General features: G+C 40.0%; 1 protein-coding gene and 2 non-coding genes across 4 annotated transcripts in view; 1 reads left to right on the forward strand and 2 right to left on the reverse strand.

The window, feature by feature from the left end:
* Window positions 1–17644, reverse strand: part of LOC126184718 (uncharacterized) — a 189142-nt gene extending 171498 nt beyond the window's left edge. For both annotated transcript variants that reach the window (XM_049927254.1, XM_049927245.1), the window contains exons 1-2: window positions 17402–17644; window positions 6573–6727 (exon numbers count right to left, since the gene is read on the reverse strand). In XM_049927254.1, the coding sequence (XP_049783211.1) occupies window positions 6573–6727; window positions 17402–17521 (275 nt within the window). In that variant the 5' untranslated portion in view covers window positions 17522–17644. The remainder of the gene's footprint in view (window positions 1–6572; window positions 6728–17401) is intronic.
* Trnat-ugu (transfer RNA threonine (anticodon UGU)) lies at window positions 12990–13064 on the reverse strand. The gene has a single exon. It is a non-coding gene; the product is annotated as a tRNA-Thr (tRNA).
* On the forward strand, window positions 13511–13585 carry Trnat-ugu (transfer RNA threonine (anticodon UGU)). Its single transcript has one exon. It is a non-coding gene; the product is annotated as a tRNA-Thr (tRNA).
* Window positions 17645–22067: the final 4423 nt, after the last annotated feature.

Consider the following 22067-nt stretch of genomic DNA (forward strand, 5'->3'; position numbering starts at 1 on the left):
TATGTTACCACTGAACGCTTTCTATAAGCAGACCATGGTGCAAACACATGGACTGGCACAGCTGTTGCCTTGCGATAAACCAGTCATGCCCCGAACGCTACTACTTCTCTCCCTATTCTTTGTCTTGTCTGCCGTAATTAAGTCTAATTTTCATATGATTTATGTCATAGTTGAGTGACATAGTGCACACGAGTCTGTTAACCTTCGACTTTTCACCTGCCACTACAGCCTCAGGTAATTACTTACTACTTTTTCATCCACTGCAATACTTCCCTTTCATAACATAACTACCAGCTGGAGCTAACGAGATTAGTTCGTTGCTATAGGCAATAGTATTTTCCACACTGTACCCCACCCAGTAACAGCCACTATCGTATGTTATGAATACTTTCGAGCAACCCAATCCTACCATGTGCTACTCAACAGTAGCAGTTTACTATTTAATAGCTCTCACTGTGATGTCACTACCCCTACCGAGGAAGTGTTTGCACACTTTTCTTACACCCATAATGTGCAACTTCCCCCTCTCTTGTGGTATTTACCAGAGCAACCGATGGTACTACTGTCACTTGACAATTGGCCATCTCTCCCCAATCACTCACATTCCCAGCTGGTCCAGTCTTTAACTGACCTGGTAAACAAAGAGTTAGGGCAGATTATGCTAGACCGTGCCACCGCGCACATCATCAAGTGGCACCACCACCAGTATCTCAGTCATGTAGTTATTCCTAGTTCTGTATGTACCCCTTTAATAATTATCCAAATTGGCTTATTACTATGGGTAGCATTTAGAAAAGGACTTTTTGCACAACTTAGGTCACCCCCTCCTGCTGTCCCTGAACAGCAGCCTCATGGGGAATACCATGCTTAAGTTGTTCAATGAGAGCAAGAGTGTTCCTTGCTGCCCCCATACTGTAGTAGTCCAGTAGGAAATAGTAGTGAGTAGAAAGCAATAGTAAATAACTAAAGTACACCCAAAAGAAAAGGCATGGCACTTTTTTAAGTGTAAGAAACAAAGTATGCATGTGAAGTGATTCGAAAGTGTCAACCCTCTTCCCCCTCCCTTGTGATCTGTGCATCGCCCCTTCTGGAACCCACACTTATACGCTCTGGTGGAAGACGTAGTACACCACAGTGCGCCACTGCTAGCACCAACAGCTGATCGCCGCACCTGGCACCACCACTCCCCGCATCTCACAACACAGCCGCATCATCTGCCGTCGACCAAATTCTGTCATGCAAGTCTTCATCACCCAACGCAAGCATTGTCATACATTCTTAAATAGATGCAAATTTAAAAAAGAAAATATGTTTCGCTGTCATTCATAGGCTGTCATTCCTCCCATGGTGTGGCCAGGGAGGGGAACAATTTGGGGTCATACACATTAGCTTTAAAGTGAGCCCTCGAACGCTTAGAGACTGCTGGTGGCTGGCCACCAGCAAGAGAAGATGTGCCACGCTTCAATGCATCTCATCCACCCTATATGCCACCTACTCCGACCAAGGGCCCTCCCCACGGCGCCACCCAGCCACAGCAAGGGCCACCTGGCAGGATGGCCATTGCCGGGAGTCCTGATGCCCCAGGGAGATAGGCATCTACTCCCTGGCATACGTGGGGAGTTAACGGCGCAAGTATCAGTAGAGCGATCCCTGTGTTGTCAGGGGGCTACAACCAACAGGATACATGGCAGCCCCACCACAACAGACTGGCTACCGTGATGGATACTAGGTGCAATAAAGTCCATGGTCATCGCCTCTGCAAAAAGCAACACTGCACAGTGCATAGTGGAAATTGCACTCAGGAACGCATCCTCGCCCAAGAGATGGAGAATGAGTGGGGCGACAATGCGACGATGATAAAGCTGGCTAGTGGTCTCAATACATGATGGACAAAATGCACCATGTAAGGCGCTCTTCCCCAATTGGCTCGCTCTGCGGAAGAATTTGGAAAGATGGAGGTCAAACCCAAGACGGGACCATCACATATAGGCCGAACGTTTGAAACTCCTTTTAGTCACCTCTTACGACTGGCAGGGATACCGCAGGCCTATCTAACCCCCGGAACCCGCATGGGGATCATAATGAATTCCTCATGTAATACCACACAGTTTCTTGTAATATGCCTACCAGTATGGCATCAGTTGTACCATATTTCTTTAACTGCTGATCATACCACACCACACAGCATTCTCTTTCCTCATTCCCATTTGTGATTGTACTTTTAGAATATTCTTCAGGTGGATGGCATTCAACAGAAGTACAACACATTTGAATTGAGTCCTCTGTTTTGAAACTGCCAATAAAGAAGGAACAATCTTCTTATAAATCCTCGCCAAGTTTGGATACCTTTCAGTTAACAATAAATGACCCAAAAAGAAAGAACTTTTCAGCAACAGGCTATATCAGTTTAGCTACTTGAACTAAATACACACAACACAGCTTTAAAATGCCATATATATGTAAAAAACTATTCCATTTATTCTCTCTACTGTCAATGAAGATAACAGTAACAAATGAAGTGCATGGCCTTCCTTTCTTTTTGCAGTGTCACACCATTGTCAAATGCACGAGTATGGATTGTGCTGTGAATTAGCCATCAGCCAATTAAAAATGGAGTAGATTTACTTCTGTAGACATTGTTCACAACATCAATTGACATTAGTTTCAAAAATACTGTCTCTGAGGATTCATTAGGTTCCAACTGGGCAACAATAATAATTCAGTAAAAGCAAGTAGTAAACTGAGTAAAGTAAATAATGCAGTGGAATGGTCTCTTCAAAGACACTGGAATACTCAAACTAGCTTCCCAATTCAATGGTATTTGTTGCTAATATTGAAAAAATAGTTTCAGTTGAACTCTAATTTACTCCAATGTAATACAAGACAGACAAGTAATTGCTATGTAGTCTTTGACTCCTTCCCTAGGTTCAGAATTTTGGAGCTATTATTTTCGATGAACTCCCCTCAGACACAAATTGAGAATCCTTATCAATTCAAAATAAAATAAAAAAACATTTTTTTTAAAGCCAAGCCTACAAGTTATCTGATTATGTAGAGTCTAGAACTTTTATGATCTCTATGTGTGTGATATGTAGCAAATGTCCATGTAAATTAGCCTCTGTTCTTGTAAGAAAGATATAACTATTGTTCTTTATTAAATAGCAATGTGATCACATAATACATGAAGCTAGAAATGGAGCTTTGAGTGATAATGAACAACTTAAAGTAGTCTAACAGTAGTTAATGTAGCTGCTTCACTTTGTTAAGGGGAGTTGGAATGCCCTATCGCGACGATGTTAAATTTAGTGACCTAGCTTCCCTGTATTTCAGGGCCATTGACATGAAACTTTTATAGGCCATTAAACTGTATGTTCTGAGTCTACTGAACTACAATAATTGCATTTCAGCCACTGCTTTCAGAAATACAATTTTTTAATTATACAGTTAAAATTTTGTGTACTTTTTTGTACATTGTCCTAAATAATTTTAATTATACATAACATTATGATCTTCTTTTAGTTCAGTACACTCAGGATATGTATGTTATTACTCCCTCAAAATCTGAATATTCTACTCGAAGTGGTTTCTGAGATTTAGGGAAATATACAACAGTTTTTTCTTCTTTTCTTCTTTCTGGACTCCTTAATGGCCAACTATACTGCATACTCTGCTTTATCAATGTGAACCTTGTCCATCTGTTCAAGTTCTCTGATGCAGTTTGCTCCAGGATTAATTCCCATATGCTGTAGCACTTTCACCCTACCAATGTTGCCATCATTAAAAGCAATAACAACATCACTGACCTCCCACTTTAGTGTTTTCATTCCAACAAAAACATTTTTTGGTAAGCGAGTCCATATAAGATTATTGAACGACTCATTGGGATTTTGAGTCTGACCACTTCTTCAGTAATTCCGGATTTGTCAGGTCTCTGTAAATCGGTTTTAGAATATCCATGACTGCTGCTGGGATGGCATGTTTATAGCTGTATGAACTGTTTGAGTACTGGGCATTGTGGTAATTGCACCATGAATCAGGTCCAGGAGGGCAAAGGTGGTGTACTTGTTTTTCATCAGTTGACAGTCTGTGGAAGAAGGTAGCCGATACCACCTGCTCCATTTTCAACAAATCACCAGTATTATATCTAATGGCCATCCCATAATCCTGCTGTAGTTCATCAATCACTTTGCCTGTCAGCCTGCCTATTACGGTTTTACCACCATAAAGTTTCTTGTCTCTCAAACTTTGTTTCAACTTCCTCAACCTGGTGCCCATCCCCTTCTAGACATGACCAACACATTCCAGTTTTGTGATAATCTTCTAAGCAAAAGGCTGAGCAGCTATTACACTGTTATGTGCTTTTGTGTCTCCATCACCTAAGAATTTAGTGTAAAAAACTCCCCTTTCGTTCACAGATCTACTAAAAATTTCAATAGCTGCAGAGGCCTCCCTACCACCCCTTGTTCCTTCATAATTTCTGTCACAGATATGCCCTTCTTCATTCGCTGATTTACACTTATAACAATGTTTGGTTAAAATCTGGAAACCTATTACCTTTCTAGTTTCCACACTGGTCATCGTACAACAGAATTCTTAGAATTGTAGCCGGGCTTCTCCCAAGTGCCATCAAACGCTACTAGTATGTCAGTCATACCATCATTTATTTCAACAGCTTCGTTTGCAGCATCCTTCATTGACTCACATGCAACAGATTCCACAGCAGCTCCAATAAGTCCTGCATACTTGTCGATTTTACAAGGTGGGTGTGGCATATTCATCTCGGCACACATTGTTTCTGCTGCAGTGTGTCCTTTGCCAAAAGCTCTCAATCCATAAAACCACCTAACATTTACTTCAAAATACTTATCTTTACACTTATCAGAATTCCAAAATGAATGAGTATATTTACAACTGGCACAATTAATGGTAAGTTTCCTGGCTAGTCCGTTTGATACCTCACTGTCTTCAAGTAAACTAACTGGTCCTCCACATATTTTACAACACACACATTCACCTAACATCCTTGTTAGGATGTGTAAATCCATCAGAATATAACCTAACCTACCATTTACATCACTTCCATTTTGAAAAACTGTGTATCACAACATTTTATTTTAATCTTCGAAGCACTAATGGGTGTTTCTCTAGATACTGACGAGTTTGCCTGTATTTCATTGTCTGTAACTTTGCATGCCACATGTTGAACACAATGTTTCCCTTTATTCAAAAATCTATTACCATGAAACCCACATTTCTTAAAAACACTTCGTTTTGGCATCATACTTTACTTTTTGAGAGATTTACTAATCTATTCGTCACTTTTCCTCGGAAAAACGTTAGCACTTCGACATACAACACGTGTTTATACTATGAAATGATACGATACTGTTTCTGACAGTGCTACTAATACAAACACGCAATTTAAACTTTATAACACAGCAACCCACAGCCTTCTATATATATAAAAAAAATTACCGATTGTATTACATCTTGAAGTAATGCACAAAAAAATTTTAACATTTTCAACCGGTGTAGATTATATTTTAAAAAATAAAATAAAATACTTCCCATGCGAGTTTATAAGTGATATATGTATCATTTTATTCGGAAAATTGCATATTTTACAATGAGATAAAAATCTGAAAATGTGGAAAAAAAAATTTCACATTTTCGGATTTTTATCCCCCTTAATGCACAGCTTGACTGAGTCCACCAACCTAGAGGTTCCCATGATCGTATTTATGGAACACAATGAATGAATGAATGAATGAATGAATAAAATCTACAAATGAATGTAGATGGTCAACAATAAAGACTGTATTTACACAAAAGTCAATTGTATTTTTGCTACATATAGCAGGAGAACAAAAAAAATCTTTATTTTCCCTGAAATCAGTAAGCATATAGAAAATTCACAAATTTCATGACACATGCAAATAAGTCTCCTACTGGTTTTATACAGTAAGAGTCATGCTTTGACCACCTTTTCAATACTGATAAGTTATACTTAGCAATGATGGGGTTAAAGTTATACTTAGGTACTATTTACAATGTAAGCATGATCTGAGGATAGTCGCTAGTCAACTGAAACTGGTTATCATCTAGTTGTAACTACAGTACATTGCAATCAAGACTATATTATGAGAAGGAAAGTTGCTACTCACCATATAGTGGAGATGCTGAGTCACAGATAGGCACAACAAAAAGACTCTCACAATTATAGCTTGCAGTCATTAAGGCCTTCGTCAACAATAGCCACACACACACACACACACACACACACACACACACACACACACACATGCGTGTCTATTGTTGACAAAGGCCTTAATGGCCAAAAGCTATAATTGCGAGAGTCTTTTTGTTGTGCCTATCTGCGACTCAGCATCTCTGGTATATTGTAAGTAGCAACTTAACTTCTCATAATATTGTTACATTCCATCCTGGATTTTCCATTGTTTGCAATCAGGGCTATTTAATTTATACATGGAAACAAGTAGTAAATATTAAAAAATGCAATAGTCTAAATTCAGTTGTCATCAGTATCATGTACCTATCTTTAAATCACTTACCTGAATTTCTTCAAATCCAAAAGTACGTTGTTTTCACAACATTGTTTTATGTATTCTGTAGAAAATAGCTCACCACCATCCTCTAAATCTTGACATTGCCTTGCGAAACAAACAACATGTTCCCCCTTTGTTTCTACCACAATTCCACACCTCTCCTGAAAAAACAATTACCATCAAACAGAAAGATCCCAAAACAGTGAATATATTATGAAAAGCACACACACATTTAACATGACATACCAATTTTTTTGTGTGTGGGGAAGGGGGATTGCGAGGGGCAGGTGCAGCATCTGAGCAGGACTTATAGAGTCATTTCAACTGAGGTTTTCAAGTAGTCTCCCTTGGTCGCCAGGTAAACGACGGAACTGGAAAATCCCTCTCTAGTATTTCCATTAGGGTTCTCTTTGCCCCATCCCCAGTCTACTGGGATATTTGGCTCATAAGATTGAAGTTCTGCAATGGATTGCCTAGCTCCCCCAAGGGCGAGGTGCTTCTTTGTTTCTATAAATGTGGATAGATCACTTGTTGTTTACCACCACTGGATATTCAGATTTCCTTTTCTGTCTTTATTACTAATTTCAATACAGATTAGTACTTCATGACATGGCATACCCTCAAATTGGCAACGAGCACTGTCAATAAGGCAACAAGTGCCAATTTTGAAACAGGATCCAGTGTTATCCAACTCTGTTTATATTTCTTTGACATGATGGTGATTTGAACCATGTTTCCACAAGGATCTATCACATGCTTACAGTTGTTGCACAATAATTCGTTAAGACATGGGATGGTGTGAAACAATTACAACACTCAGCTATCTAACACAAGAGGGTGAGGCACTAACTTAAAATAAACTACTGTATAATTTTCATTTCAAGCTAATGCTACACAGCCACAAAATTCTCCATCGGTGTACTCCAAAAATTTTTACTACATTTTTCTCTGTTCTGTGTGTAAATGAGTTAATCAGATAGAACAGAAAAAATCCTACACCAAAATTCACCTTCTATGTTATTTAAATAATTTTTTTGATCCTACATTACCACCACCACCATACAAATGTTCTCTTCTTCAGTCACCTACATGACCCAAACAAATAAATAGCATTAAATACCAGACTATGTTTCATTTTTCAAATCCTCTGTGGTATTTTATCTGCTTGAAACAGTATTGTCTTACATTTTGGAAGAATATTAAGTCTGAGGACAATTATTCATTTCATTTCTTTCTACTACAAAATGAACAGGTTTATTTACATTTAAAGCAATTGTCAGCAATTGTTGGTTGGTTAGTTGGTTGGTTTGGGGAAGGAGACCAGACAGCGTGGTCATCGGTCTCATCGGATTAGGGAAGGATTGGGAAGGAAGTCGGCCGTGCCCTGTCAGAGGAACCATCCCGGCATTTGCCTGGAGTGATTTAGGGAAATCACGGAAAACCTAAATCAGGATGGCCGGACGCGGGATTGGACCATCGTCCTCCCGAATGCGAGTCCAGTGTCTAACCACTGCGCCACCCCGCTCGGTCAGCAATTGTTATCATTGCTTTATTTGGCATTGCCACAAGAAGCAAACTCACACCGTATTCAAGACTGCTTTATTGTGACTATAAGCAACACAGCTATTTTGAATCCACTACATCTAAATCAAAATGACAGCCTCAGCTTTCTGGGTAGTTAGATGTGGATGACATTACAAAAATTGTGGACAACTGTATGATCTAGTTGTCAAATACCAAAAATTGTGAATATTCTGGTCCACAGTCCCCTCCTCCACCCACACACAGCTTTATGATAATCATACTGAAAACAGGTAGAAAAAATATTTTAGACCTAGTTATAAACATACCCAACCTTTCTGAGAGTATCACCACTGAGAAAGGGATTAGTGACCATGATGCTATTAGAGAATTGATGGTCACCAAAGGCAAATAAGTCATCAGGAAAGATAAGAGACTGTTTGTGTTTGATAAAACTGGAAGGATCACTATCGAACTATTTATAGGATGAAATGAGAGCCCAGAAGAATTGTGGCTAACACTGAATGCATTTACAAAAGATGGTGAGGATCCACCCTGTTTAAGTATCATTTGTAGCCTGTTGTTTAAGCAGAGACTGCTACACTTTTGCTTTTTCAACAATCTCTAAGGTATTCTGAAAAGTTGGGTAATTAAAACATACTTCCTATGCAAGAAAAGTGTTATACTAACTGTGAGAGTGAACATACATGTTAATCACCAATCATTAAATAAATAAAAAGTGTATGGCTCCATTACCTCTGGACAGGCGTTCTAAATTAAAAATAACTTTACCTGTATTTGAAAGTTCTGTGACAAGGTAGGCTGCGACCTCCTGGACTTGGGTTTTAAGGTTAAGAACTAGGGTGCCCCTAAATGGGTCAGGTGTGTACTATACATCAGACGCTGCTACCAAGGTATCTGACTGTGTGTGGCATACACACAAGGATTTTTTAGATTACGCAACTCTCCATCCAATCCAGATAATGATAGCAGTAGGAAACCCAGAAGTGTAAGACTAATATGGAGAGAAATGGCCCCCATAAGTGAAGGTATTGAAATCCCAGTGGTGAACTGCCAAAGCATTTGCAACAAAGTACCACAGTTCGAAATGCTCCTAAAAAGTGTTGAAGCTCACATAACACTAGGTACAGAAAGTTGGTAGAAACCTGAGATTGATAACAGTGAGATTTCTGAGCAAAATTAAAGTGTACATTGAAAGGATAAGCTGATGGGAAATGGAGGCAGTGTATTTGTCCCATTACACATGAATCTCAAATCCACTGAGATAGAAATTGAGGCTGCCTGTGATACTGTTCAGGCAAGACTCAAGATCAGGGTTGGTCATAAAACTATAACTGGATCCTTCTTTCACCCACCAGACTCATCTCCTGATGTAACAAAAAAACTTCAGAGAAAACCTAAGTTCGCTTGTAAGCAAGTTCCCCAAACATGCTGTAATCATAGGTAGAGATTTAAATCATCCAACAATCAATTGAGAAAATTACAGTTTTGTTAGTGGTGAACATGCGAAAACTACCTAGAACAGATAGTTTGAAACCCACTCATGGTGGAACTACATTGGATCTAATGGCATCAAATAGACCTGACCTCTTTGAGGATGTCCACATCAAAACTGACTATCAGTGATCATGGTGCGGTTGTGGTAACAATGATTACCAAAGAACAAAGGGCAACTAAAACAAGTAGAAAGATATACAAGTTCAGTCAACCATACAAAAAAATCTGTAGTGTCATATCTTAATGAGGAACTTGAAAATTTCAGCACAGGGCAGCAAGAGCATGTAGAGGAACTATAGCTCAAGTTCAGGCGAATTGCTGACCACGCACTGAATAGACATGTATCCAGTAGAACAGTTCATAATGGGAGGGAACCTCCATGATACACACTCGCTGTAAAGAAACTTCTAAAGAAACAGAGATTACTGCATAATAGGTGTAAAGCAAAGTGTAGCACTGTAGGTAGACATAGGCTGAACGAAACACATTTGAATGCCAATAGAGCAATGCATGAAGGCTGCAATAACTACCATAGCAGAATATTGTCAAGTGATCTTTCACAGAACCCAAAGAAATTCTGGTTGTATGTAAAGACTGTTAGTGGCACCAAAATTAGTGTCCAGTCCCTAGCGAATGATACACAAACTGAAATTGTGGGTAGCAAAACAAAAGCAGAAATGCTTGACTGTTTTTAAATGTTCCTTTTCAAAAAAGAAAACACAGGAGTATTGCCCCAATTTAATCCTCGTATCACTGAAAGGACGAGTGAAATCACTAATAGTGTCAGTGATATTGAGAAACAGCTGAACTCATTAAAACTGAGCAATGCTCCAGGGTCTAAAGGAATCCCTATGAGATTCTGTACTGAATTTGAGTCTGAGTTCACCCTTTTCCTAACTATGATCTATCATAGATCTCTCAAATAAAGAAGTTGTTGGAAGAAAGCATAGGTAACACACACATACAAAAAGGGTAGTAGAAGTGATTCGCAACTCTACTGTCCAGTACCCCAGACATCCACTTGTAAAATCATAGAACATATTCTGAGCTCAAACATAATGATGCATTTTGAAGAGAATGACCTCATCTGTGCCAACCAGCATGGATTCCAAAAACAATGATCATGTGAAACCCAACTCACACTTATCTCACATGACACACTGAAAGCTTTGTATGAAGGCTGTCAGATAGATGCAGTATTTTGCGATGGGACCACTGCTGCTCATGTTGTATATGAATGATATTGCAGACAATATTAATAGTCTTGATGCAATAATTTACCAACAGCCGTATGTATTGTAGAAATTTATTTTATGAACTTCTTATGCGCTACCAGTTTCGGCATTACATTGATGCCATCTTCAGACCCCACATGTCATAGTCGAAAAATCGCTATATACGGAAGAAGCCATATAACTGGAGTCGTGAATCAAATTGCTATGCAACAGCTCTTGGTAGCCAGGCGACACAGACTGTGTTTCAGCCCATTGCAGGGGCCATCTTCAGAGTGAACATATGGTTGACTGCTGATGGCATCACGTCTACCAAGGTGTGGCAGGAGGTGTGACAGTCTCCTGCCACACCCTGGCAGAAGTGACGCCACCAGCAGTCAACTATATGCTCGCCCTGAAGATGGCCCCTGCGATGGGCTGAAACCGGTTGGCACAAAATAAACAAAAAAATGATTAAGACTGTTTTCTTAATACTAAGTTAATTTATACTAATTGCTGTTATTCCACAACCATGTTGTCCAAATATTTTAACTGACACTTGGATATAAATGAATGTGCTTTAAGTGCCTATAATTTTGTTACCAACTTGTCCGTGTATTCATCAACAGTTGCAGATTGCTTTACGAATTCTCCCCGATTATCTGTGTTTATCCACTGGCTAAACTCAATTTCATTGTCAGCATCTTTGTAAACTAATTTCTGTTTTAATAATTCTGACAGTTTGTCATGACTGGAACAATTATCACAATGATTAAGCATCACAGTCACAGTTCTCAGAGCCACATACAAGAAATTTTATAAGTTCTTTGCATGTTTCTTCAATGTGTTCTGCATCCAAAAGCAGTTTTACATTTTGGTGGATAACACACAGACTAATACTGAATGAGTGCCGGTGGCACCAGATAAAATACGCCACTTCAGTCTTAGGAAACAAAATTTAGAAGACCAATGTTAACGTTTAATTTCTCCCATTTAAAACAAGAGTACAGTTCTCTTAAGTTGCAAAGAATGAGACTTTTTAGCACATACACATTCTTCTGAATTCTGACTTTGTCTTTTGCTTCTGGTAACATTCAAGTATATTCATCACTTTGGTAGAAATCAGTGACAGTCTTTACGACTTTATCAAAACTCTTTTAGGTTTAGGAATTCATAAAATGCCCATTTCTGTTTTCAGACTCCTTGCTTGTCAAACCACATACACACTAACATAGAATTCTGACATTATGTTTCCTCTTGACCAAGAGGATGGAGCTAAAGTTTTTGTATTTTTTCAGGTACTCTTACACTAGGCACTTGGATTTTATTAACAATATCATGGCATCCAAATCTTTGGCTTTCTTGACAATTTCATCAGCAAATTTTTCTTCTCTAAGGTCAGAATCTTCAATACTGCAATAAAATGCCTGGCACACTTTTCCTTCCCAAATACGCTTCACTTTTCCTAGCTTCTTTTTGTCAAATGCAGCCTTGCTGTGTTTTGGAATGCAGTGAAGTTTTAAGAAAAAGCACTCCAAATCATGTAAAGTTTTCTTTGCGTGCTCAATACTTTGACTTTTTAGTGCTAATTCGTGAAATGTCTCCTCCGGGTCATCTGCATCACTTTCATTTCTATCACTGATGTCAGTTTTCTCTTCACAAATCTTACAATGTGTTGTGCACAGTTTTTGGCCTGCTTTTATATAGATTCTTCTAACACTTAATGATTTAGATAAAGACAAGCAAACTGACCTTAAGGATCTTTTAACTATATATGGCGGTAGTACCTGTTCCTAAAAGAACAGTTACCGTAGATGACCATGCAGCTTTGCTAGAATAAAATGATAATTAAATGGACACCCTAGCTGCAACCAGGTGTTGATATACTTCATTGGGGGCTGGGTTGGGTTGTTTGGGGAAGGAGACCAGACAGCGAGGTCATCAGTCTCATCGGATTAGGGAAGGATGGGAAAGGAAGTTGGTCGTGCCCTTTCAAAGGAACCATCCCGGCATTTGCTTGGAGCGATTTAGGGAAGTCACGGAAAACCTAAATCAGGATGGCCGGACGCGGGATTGAACTGTCGTCCTCCCGAATGCGAGTCCAGTGTCTACCATTGTCTAACCACTGTGCCACCTCGCTCGGTTACTTCATTGGGGACATGTTGAAAATGTGTGCCCCGACCGGGACTCGAACTCGGGCTCTCCTGCTTACATGGCAGACGCTCTATCCATCTGAGCCACCGAGGGCACAGAGAATAGTGCGCCTGCAGGGACTTATCCCTTGCACGCTCCCCGTGAGACACACATTCCCAACATGTCCACACCACTACATTCATAGTGCGCCTAATAGATGTTTGCCCATCATACTCATTACTCATGGCAGATTAATCTACCAAGTCCCGTACGAGTTCGGGCATACCGTGTGTGTTCGCACAAGAAGGTCAATGGCTGGGAAGCCATATTTTAACTATATATGTAGTATCAGTTCCTGGAAGAACAGTTACCGTAGATTACCATGCAGCTTTGCTAGAATGAAATGATAATTAAATGGACACCCTAGCTGCAACCGAACTCGTACGGGACTTGGTAGATTAATCTGCCACGAGTATTGAGTATGATGGGCAAACTTCTATTAGGCGCACTATGAATGTAGTGGTGTGCACATGCTGGGAATGTTCATATCACAGGGAACGTGCCCTCGGTGGCTCAGATGGGTAGAGCGTCTGCCATGTAAGCAGGAGATCCCAGGTTCAAGTCCCGGTCGGGGCACACATTTTCAACATGTCCCCAATGAAGTATATCAATGCCTGGTTGTAGCTAGGGTGTCCATTGAATTATCATTTCGCTCTTTTAATTATTTGTCTGTGTTTTTTGAAAGGATCACAACAAGTTCCTTGACGACTTTCAAAAACTTTATCTGTGACGACCACATACAGTAACACTTTCTTGATCTTGTGGAAAGCATATATTGGATCACATCAATATCAAATCTTGTTCATCTTCACTTGGCTCTTCTACTTTTTGTAGAGTTTTGACTAAGGTATAGGTTATCAAATGACATGGTGTTTTTAGTAGTTTTCCAACATTGTATGAATTCACGTTTTCCACTGAAATTAACTGAGCACTAATTCACTTAAAACATAGTTTATACAAGTGGAATGAAACAGCCACATCACAAACATATACAAACTTTCTCACAGAAAGACAAAAGAGAAACTGAGGCCAAATAAACTAATTGTTGCATGCCAGTTATTCTCATCAATGAATTTTCACAATTGTTACATTTCTTTCATATCTATAAAGGGGAAATACGGAAGCGTCCGATCCCGCCCGTCTGCTTTGACCCATGAAGTCACAAATATGGCGGAAACAAAAACAAATACACACACTTTCCACAAGAAGGCTAATGACACTAACGGGACAAGCGCGGGAAATGGGGTGTTTTGGGTGGGGGGGCAAACTAAATATAAACAAATTTAGACATCTTGCGTAGCTACAACGTGTAAGTGAAGACAGCCATGCATGAATACCCACCCACCTCCCCAGGGGTCGTAACCCCTGCAACCCATAGAAGATAAAGATGCTTCAGTAGCTGATTAGAGTTTTTTGTCTTTTTTTTAAAAAAAACTCACGGGATAGAACGAACAGGTCAGAAAGAAAAATATAATAAACTAAAACAGAAATTGGAGGAAACAGATAATCAAAATAAGTAATACGCGCTTTTAAATTAAAAAAAAAAAAAAAAAAAAAAATCTCACGAGATAGAACGAACAATCAGAAAAGTAAACAAAATAAGATAAAACAGAACTAGAGACAGCCACACTCAAACCAAACTCCGCGCCGTCATGACGTCACACACGACAACACCCTTACGTCACGGGTCAAAGCCGACGCGTGGGATCGGACGCTTCTGTCGACCCTATAAAGGTTTGAAAGAAGCTACTACTGTCTAAGAACACCTTTTTACTAGTGTGAGCAGGTGATTTGCTGAACACATAAATCACATAGATTACAGTCTTTAAAAAATAACTGAATTAGTCAAACGAAAGGAAATAAATTTTTCACACTTAAAGTGAACTGGCCTGGCTAGAATGAATTTGATGCCCTTGCATCTGAGGCAGGGAGTGGATGAACTTACTTAAGATGACTCTTTTCCACACAACAAAAGGTATTTTGGTTTCAGATGTGTGTGTCAACTAGCAGAAGACCCATTAAAATTTTTATTTTATTAAAACGCTTACAATCTAGGGGATTATTAAAGGCCAAAATCAGGTTCCCAGCTCATTGGAGAAATGTGATATAAACGTTTTTCCACATCCTCACAATTTTTCTGAAATCAAAAATTGACATACATTAACATTTTTTTAAAATTTTCTTTGTAACTTTATTGCTTCAATAACTGGGTATCTGTTAACTATATGTCTTAGTTAATGTCTGGAAAAAATTCCACATCAAAAGCTTCGTAAACACCCTCGTTATGGGCATTTATGTAGATAAATGCCATTTTGCATTGACATTCTTGCAGAGCCCAGTTATCAGAATATCACTACATTTACAATTCAATATAAAATAAAGTTGTAGTCTCAGACCAAAAAGATTTTGCAGAAGTTGCTATGTTGTAATTATAAGCAGATGTGCAAAGTTTTGTGAAAATCTGAGATAGAGAGCTACCAATCCTAGAATTATTGTGCGTTTTGGCATGGAATGACCCCTGTCTGACCATCCTGACTTTGACTTACCTCAAACATTTCGGGCAGGTGTTGGGGTAGTTCCTTCAACGAGGACACGGCCAACCACCTGTCTTGTCCTGCCCTTTTATTATTATTATTATTATTATTATTGAGGTTCCAACATCATTGTAAAATGACGCTTGGACAAATAAATTACTGATACAGCCAAGTCATGTAAATACCCATTAAATTAGTCTTGTCAGTTCTAAGGGAAGTTGACAGATATTTTAATTGGGAAAATGAAGAAAGAATACATGTTAATGGAACAGACCCTAACGACCTCTGCTTTGTTGATGATGCTGTATTGCTTACATCTAGATAACATAAATTTCAACTACAAATGGAGCAATGTGCAAGAAAAGATTGCAAGTAAATCTACAAATAAATTACAATCAAACCACAACAATAACATATCACGAGCACAGAAGAAATGAGAAAAAGTTAATAAGAAAATTAGTGGAATAGGCAATGAAAACATGGAAAGAATTTTTTTGTATCTTAGGCAGTTAAGAAGCATAATATACACACCAAAATAAATTTAAAAATGGAGTAAAAACATGGAGTGCTTTTGGCAAATAAAACAGGATTTCCAAAACTTTAGCTCCAATGTGTTTGAAATAGAAAGTTTGCAATTAGTCTGTGTTGTCAGTTTTGAATCATGACAGTGAGGCACTTAGCCTGCTTTTACTATAATGTCTTTCAAAAAAACTAAAAGCTACAAGCAATGAATTACAAGATGCATGTTATCTCACAATGCACGAAAGGAAAACAAACAAATTGGTCAGTAAACACAATAGAGTCCAATATGTAATTATAACTGTAGTCCCCTAATGAAAATGAAATGGAGACCAGTAGGACATGTTGCTAGACAAATAGAGTAGATTGTCCAAGAAAGTTCTTTGCTGAAGTCCAAGAGGGAATATAAGAGAGAGGTGATAATGAAATATAGTTTATGATGATATTAGAAAACATCCAGGACCAGCATGGATGCAAGTTGACAGAGGTAACGGCATATGATGATATGGAGAAAAAAAAAAAACACTAGGCCTATTTAAAAATTCATAACAACAGATGTCTCCTTTCTGTTTGGATGTTTACAAATTACTAAATGGAAAATACACACACACACACACACACACACACACACACACACACACACACACACACACACACACACACACACACACTGGCAGAGAAAGAGAGTCTGTAACTAAAACAAATAATAATAAATACAAAGTTAGCACTGCTTTAAATAGTGTCGTGCATGGAGAAGAGAAATTCGTAATAATAACAAACCACGGTGTTTGTGCTAGTGCTTCTGGGTTAACATCAGCAGAAATCACAAGGGTGGTACACAAGAAATTGTGTAGAACAATTTTAAGACTGCAAGTTTGATCATTTATTCTCAAAATGGGTGTACTGAATATCCCATTCTTGGCAATTTAAATAGCAAACAATGCGATAAAGATTTATACTGTGAGCATGATTCCCTCCCAGGGGACATGACTATTATTACAGTTTTTTTTTTTAAATTTTAAAGACAAATAATGCTGACATAATTAAGTCAGCATTGTTTACAAGAGAAACTGACCGCTAGCTGACGAGTCTCAATCAGTGTTAACTTATTGAAACAGTAACATTTTTTAGTCGCCGACTCATCAATTCTAGGCTTTTACTTTACAATTAAAATTTTGTGTAGACATATATTGTAGACGGTAAAAAACACTTTCGTGACAACTCTAACAACATATGTGAAATATGTGTTTGAATACACACATCAAACAAGATTATTAATAATGAATACTTCAGTATTTCAAAATTGTCAATTTATATAAGTGTTTTGTTCTGCACACACCTGTATCATTGATTTTAAAGCATCCCTTTCAGCACATTCGTAAATGTAGAATTTCATACGATGTAGGCGCACACCATCCCGAAACAAAAAGAGAGTTCTGTTCACACATTTAGAAACCATTATGATTCATTGTGTGAGCCAAGTCGTACGAAAAAACGTACACATAAACATAAACAACGATTAAAAAACGAAATCACAAGTCCCGCTAAGAATTCGAACACACCCAATGCACTTCGACCACAACAACACACTACACAGGCAACCAGTGTAGAAGGAGAGAGAACACACTTCGAGTATCGAAACTACTGTTGCCAAGATGATTGACTAGTCCACACGCTACGTTTTGTCCGCTCACGTATCATCGGACGTGCATAGTCAAGTTGTAGTGAGGGGACCAGAATTTTGCGCATATTTCAGATGTGCCAGAAACTCAAACCTGGGGCGCAATTCACACCTGCGCATACAAATTGTAGCGTGTGGATTGGAAGTTGCCACAAATATGGCGAACGCAAGTGTGTGACTCGGATTTATTAAAGTTGTTTGAAATCTGCTTTTGCATCTACCAAAATTACGAATTTGAAATACTTTCAATAATCACAAAATAACTACAAACACTCTGACTCATCTGTTTGTTCAGTGTAGTGTTTCTGTCTTTACGTGCACAATGCCGATGTGAGTCAGTGCTCTAAGGTCTGGAGAGTTCATTATTGAAATGGTTGAATTTAATATTAAATGACTGTTGACAGCCACGATAACCGTATTAATACACGATTGTTATGTCACCACCGGTCTCGTTGTTTTAGAACATCATCAGGTTGCAGAGTCGTGCCCATATCATGATGTAAAAGGTCTGATTGAAATATGTAACGTCAGAGGCACAGTCCAGAAACAACGATACAATCTGCAGACCGCCTGGCGAGCAATAAGTGTATGCGATACGTATTCTGTGCACACTAGCACTTATTGCTCTCCATACTTCTTCCAGGCGGCCAGCAGAAAGTTTGTGTGATCGTCGTTTCCTGCTTTTGTTTCATATGACACCCAAACGTTTTATATCAACGTCAAGGGCGCCCACGTCCTTGGGATAAGAAGGCAGCTGCTTATAATTCCCGACTAGAGAAAATTAGAGCAGTTGAGCCTATGGGAAAAAGGGGAAACATTAGTATGGTTCTGCAAGTGTTTAGTACTACACTGAAGACCCAAAGAAACTGGTAGACCTACCTAAAATCGTGTAGGGCCCCCACGAGCACGCCCAAGCGCCACAACACGACGTGGCCTGGGCTTGACTAATATCTGAAGTAGTTTTGGAGGGAACTGACACCATGAATCCTGCAGGACTGTCCATAAATCCCTAAGAGTACGAAGGAATCCCAGATACACTCAATAATGTTCATGTCTGGGGAGTTTGGTGGCCAGTGGAAGAGTTTAAACCCAGAAGAGTGTTACTGGAGACACTCTGTAGCAATTCTGGATGTGTGAGATGTCGCATTGTCCTGCTGGAATTGCCCAAGTCCGTCGGAATGCGCAATTGACATGAATGGATGTAACTGATCAGACAGGATGCTTAGGCCTATGTATGCATCACCTGTCAGAGTGGTATCTAGACGTATCAGGGATCCCATATCACTCCAACTGCACATGCCTCACATTACAGAGCCTCCGCCAGCATGAACAGTCCTCTGCTGATATGCATGTTCCATGGATTCATAAAGTTGTCTCCATACCCATGAACTCCGGTCAGCTCAATACAATTTGAAACCAGACTCATCTGACCAGGCAACGTGTTTTCAGTCACCAACAGTCCAATGTCGATGTTGACAGGTCCTGGTGAGGTGTAAAGCTTTGTGTTGTGCAGTCATCAAGGGCACATGGGTGGGTCTTCAGCTCCAAAAGTCCATATCAACGATGTTTCGTTGAATGGTTCGCATACTGACACTTGTTGATGGCCTACAATTGAAATCTGCACAAATGTGCGGAAGGGTTGCACTTCTGTCACACTGAACGATTCGCTTCAGTCGTCGTTGGTCCTGCTCTTGCAGGATCTTTATCCAGCCGCAGAGATATTGGAGATTTGATGTTTTACCGGATTCCTGATATTCATGGTATACTCGTGAAATGGTCGTAAGGAGAAATCCCTACTTCATCGCTATCTCAGAGATGCTGTGTCCCATTGCTCGTGCGCCGACTATAACACCACGCTCAAACGCACTAAATCTTGATAACCTGCCTTTGTAGCAGCAGTAACCAATCTAACAACTGTGCCAGACACTTGTTGTCTTACACAGGCATTGATGACCTTAGAACCATATTCTGCCCATTTACATATATCTGTATTTGAGTACGTATGCCTATACCAGTTTCTTTCGCACTTCAGTCTGGAAAGAGATAGAAACATGCGCATTGTTTTAAAATGAGGCCGCATTCATTGTCAATACGTCCCAGAGATGGCAGCACCGTACAGCAGATGGAATTTTACTGCCAGTGGCGAGAATGAGAACTGTTTTAAATACTTAAAATGGCGACGTTTTCGTTACCTGAACAGAGTGCAATCATTCGTTTTCTGAATTTGCGTGGTGTGAAACCAACTGAAATTCATCGACAGTTGAAGGAGACATGTGGTGATGGAGTTATGGATGTGTCGAAAGTGCGTTCGTGGGTGCGACAGTTTAATGAAGGCAGAACATCGTGTGACAACAAACCGAAACAACCTTGGGCTCGCACAAGCCGGTCTGACAACATGATCGAGAAAGTGGAGAGAATTGTTTTGGGGGATCGCCGAATGACTGTTGAACAGATCGCCTCCAGAGTTGGCATTTCAGTGGGTCCTGTGCACACAATCCTGCATGACGACCTGAAAATGCGAAAAGTGTCATCCAGGTGGGTGCCACGAATGCTGACGGACGACCACATGGCTGCCCGTGTGGCATGTTGCCAAGCAATGTTGACGCGCAACGGCAGCATGAATGGGACTTTCTTTTCGTCGGTTGTGACAATGGATGAGACATGGATGCCATTTTTTAATCCAGAAACAAAGCGCCAGTCAGCTCAATGGAAGCACACAGATTCACCGCCACCAAAACAATTTCGGGTAACCGCCAGTGCTGAAAAAATGATGGTGTCCATGTTCTGGGACAGCTAGGGCTTAATCCTTACAAATTGCGTTCCAAAGGGCACTACAGTAACAGGTGCATCCTACGAAAATGTTTTGAAGAACAAATTCCTCCCTGCACTGCAACAAAAACGTCTGGGAAGGGCTGCGCGTGTGCTGTTTCACCAAGACAACGCACCCGCACATCGAGCTAACGTTACGCAACAGTTTCTTTGTGATAACAACTTTGAAGTGACTCCTCATGCTCCCTACTCACCTGACCTGGCTCCTAGTGACTTTTGGCTTTTTCCAACAATGAAAGACACTCTCCGTGGCCGCACATTCACCAGCCGTGCTGCTATTGCCTCAGCGATTTTCCAGTGGTCAAAACAGACTCCTAAAGAAGCCTTCACCGCTGCCATGGAATCATGGCGTCAGCATTGTGAAAAATGTCTGCAGGGCGATTACGTCGAGAAGTAACGCCAGTTTCATCAATTTCGGGTGAGTAGTTAATTAGAAAACAAAATCGGAGGCCTTAGAACTTGAATGCACCTCGTATTTTGCTCAGTGCTTGCTTGGACAGTCCAGCTGCAGATTCCAAATCATTATAACCTCACGTTGCCAGCTATCGTAATGTCGTTCTCAGTCTCTGATGTGATGAAATTGATTTGCCCATACAGTTAGATTGCCGTACCATGTGAGGAGCTAATGTGTGGGCTTCCATAAATAATTGTGCGTTTTTAAAAAAAATTGTGATAAGTTCTAAGGGACCAAATGGCTGAGGTCATCGGTCCCTAGGCTTACACTCTACTTAATCTAACTTAAACTAACTTACGCTAATGACAACACACATACCCAAGCGGAAAAGAAGGACTCGAACCTCCGATGGGGGCAGCCGCGTGAAGTGTGTCAAGGCGCCTTCGACTGCAGAGCCAACCTGCACGGCTGTGCGTTCTTATGTGAATTCAAAAGGAGTTTATATAGTCTTCGGTTAGTGGTGAAGCTCGCGAATTAAATTGATGTGGGACAATTGTTGTTGCTTAAGGAGTCACCATCTTGACCATTTAGCCCATTTTTCGCTCTTCTGAAATTTTATTTTCGAAGACAGGTTACGAACACTGACCATAGAATAACTTCTTCCATTACGAATTGGTGTCCTGAACTGAGTGTAAACTATCCTTAGCGGGAGTATGCCACTTAGTGCCGAAAGCTTCCTCTTTTAGAACGAATTAATTATGGGGAGCTGGCAGTAGCTGGAAACTGTGACACGTGTGGAAAACCAAGATTTACGGCGATTTACTGCAAGCAAAGTCACATTCCATAATTGTGCCAGGGCACTAATGTGATAAGCTCTTTACCTGTTCAAATGGCTCTGAGCACTATGGGACTTAACTTCTGAGGTCATCACTCCCCTAGAACTTAGAACTACTTGAACCTAACTAACCTAAGGACATCACACACATCCATGCCCGAGGCAGGATTTGAACCTGCGACAGTAGCGGTCGCGCGGTTCCAGACTGAAGCGCATAGAACCGCTCGGCCACACCGACCGGCTCTTTACCTGTCACCTAAACTATT

The sequence above is a fragment of the Schistocerca cancellata genome, chromosome 1 (genome assembly GCF_023864275.1).
Source record: "Schistocerca cancellata isolate TAMUIC-IGC-003103 chromosome 1, iqSchCanc2.1, whole genome shotgun sequence".
NCBI classification, from domain to species: Eukaryota; Metazoa; Arthropoda; class Insecta; order Orthoptera; family Acrididae; genus Schistocerca; species Schistocerca cancellata.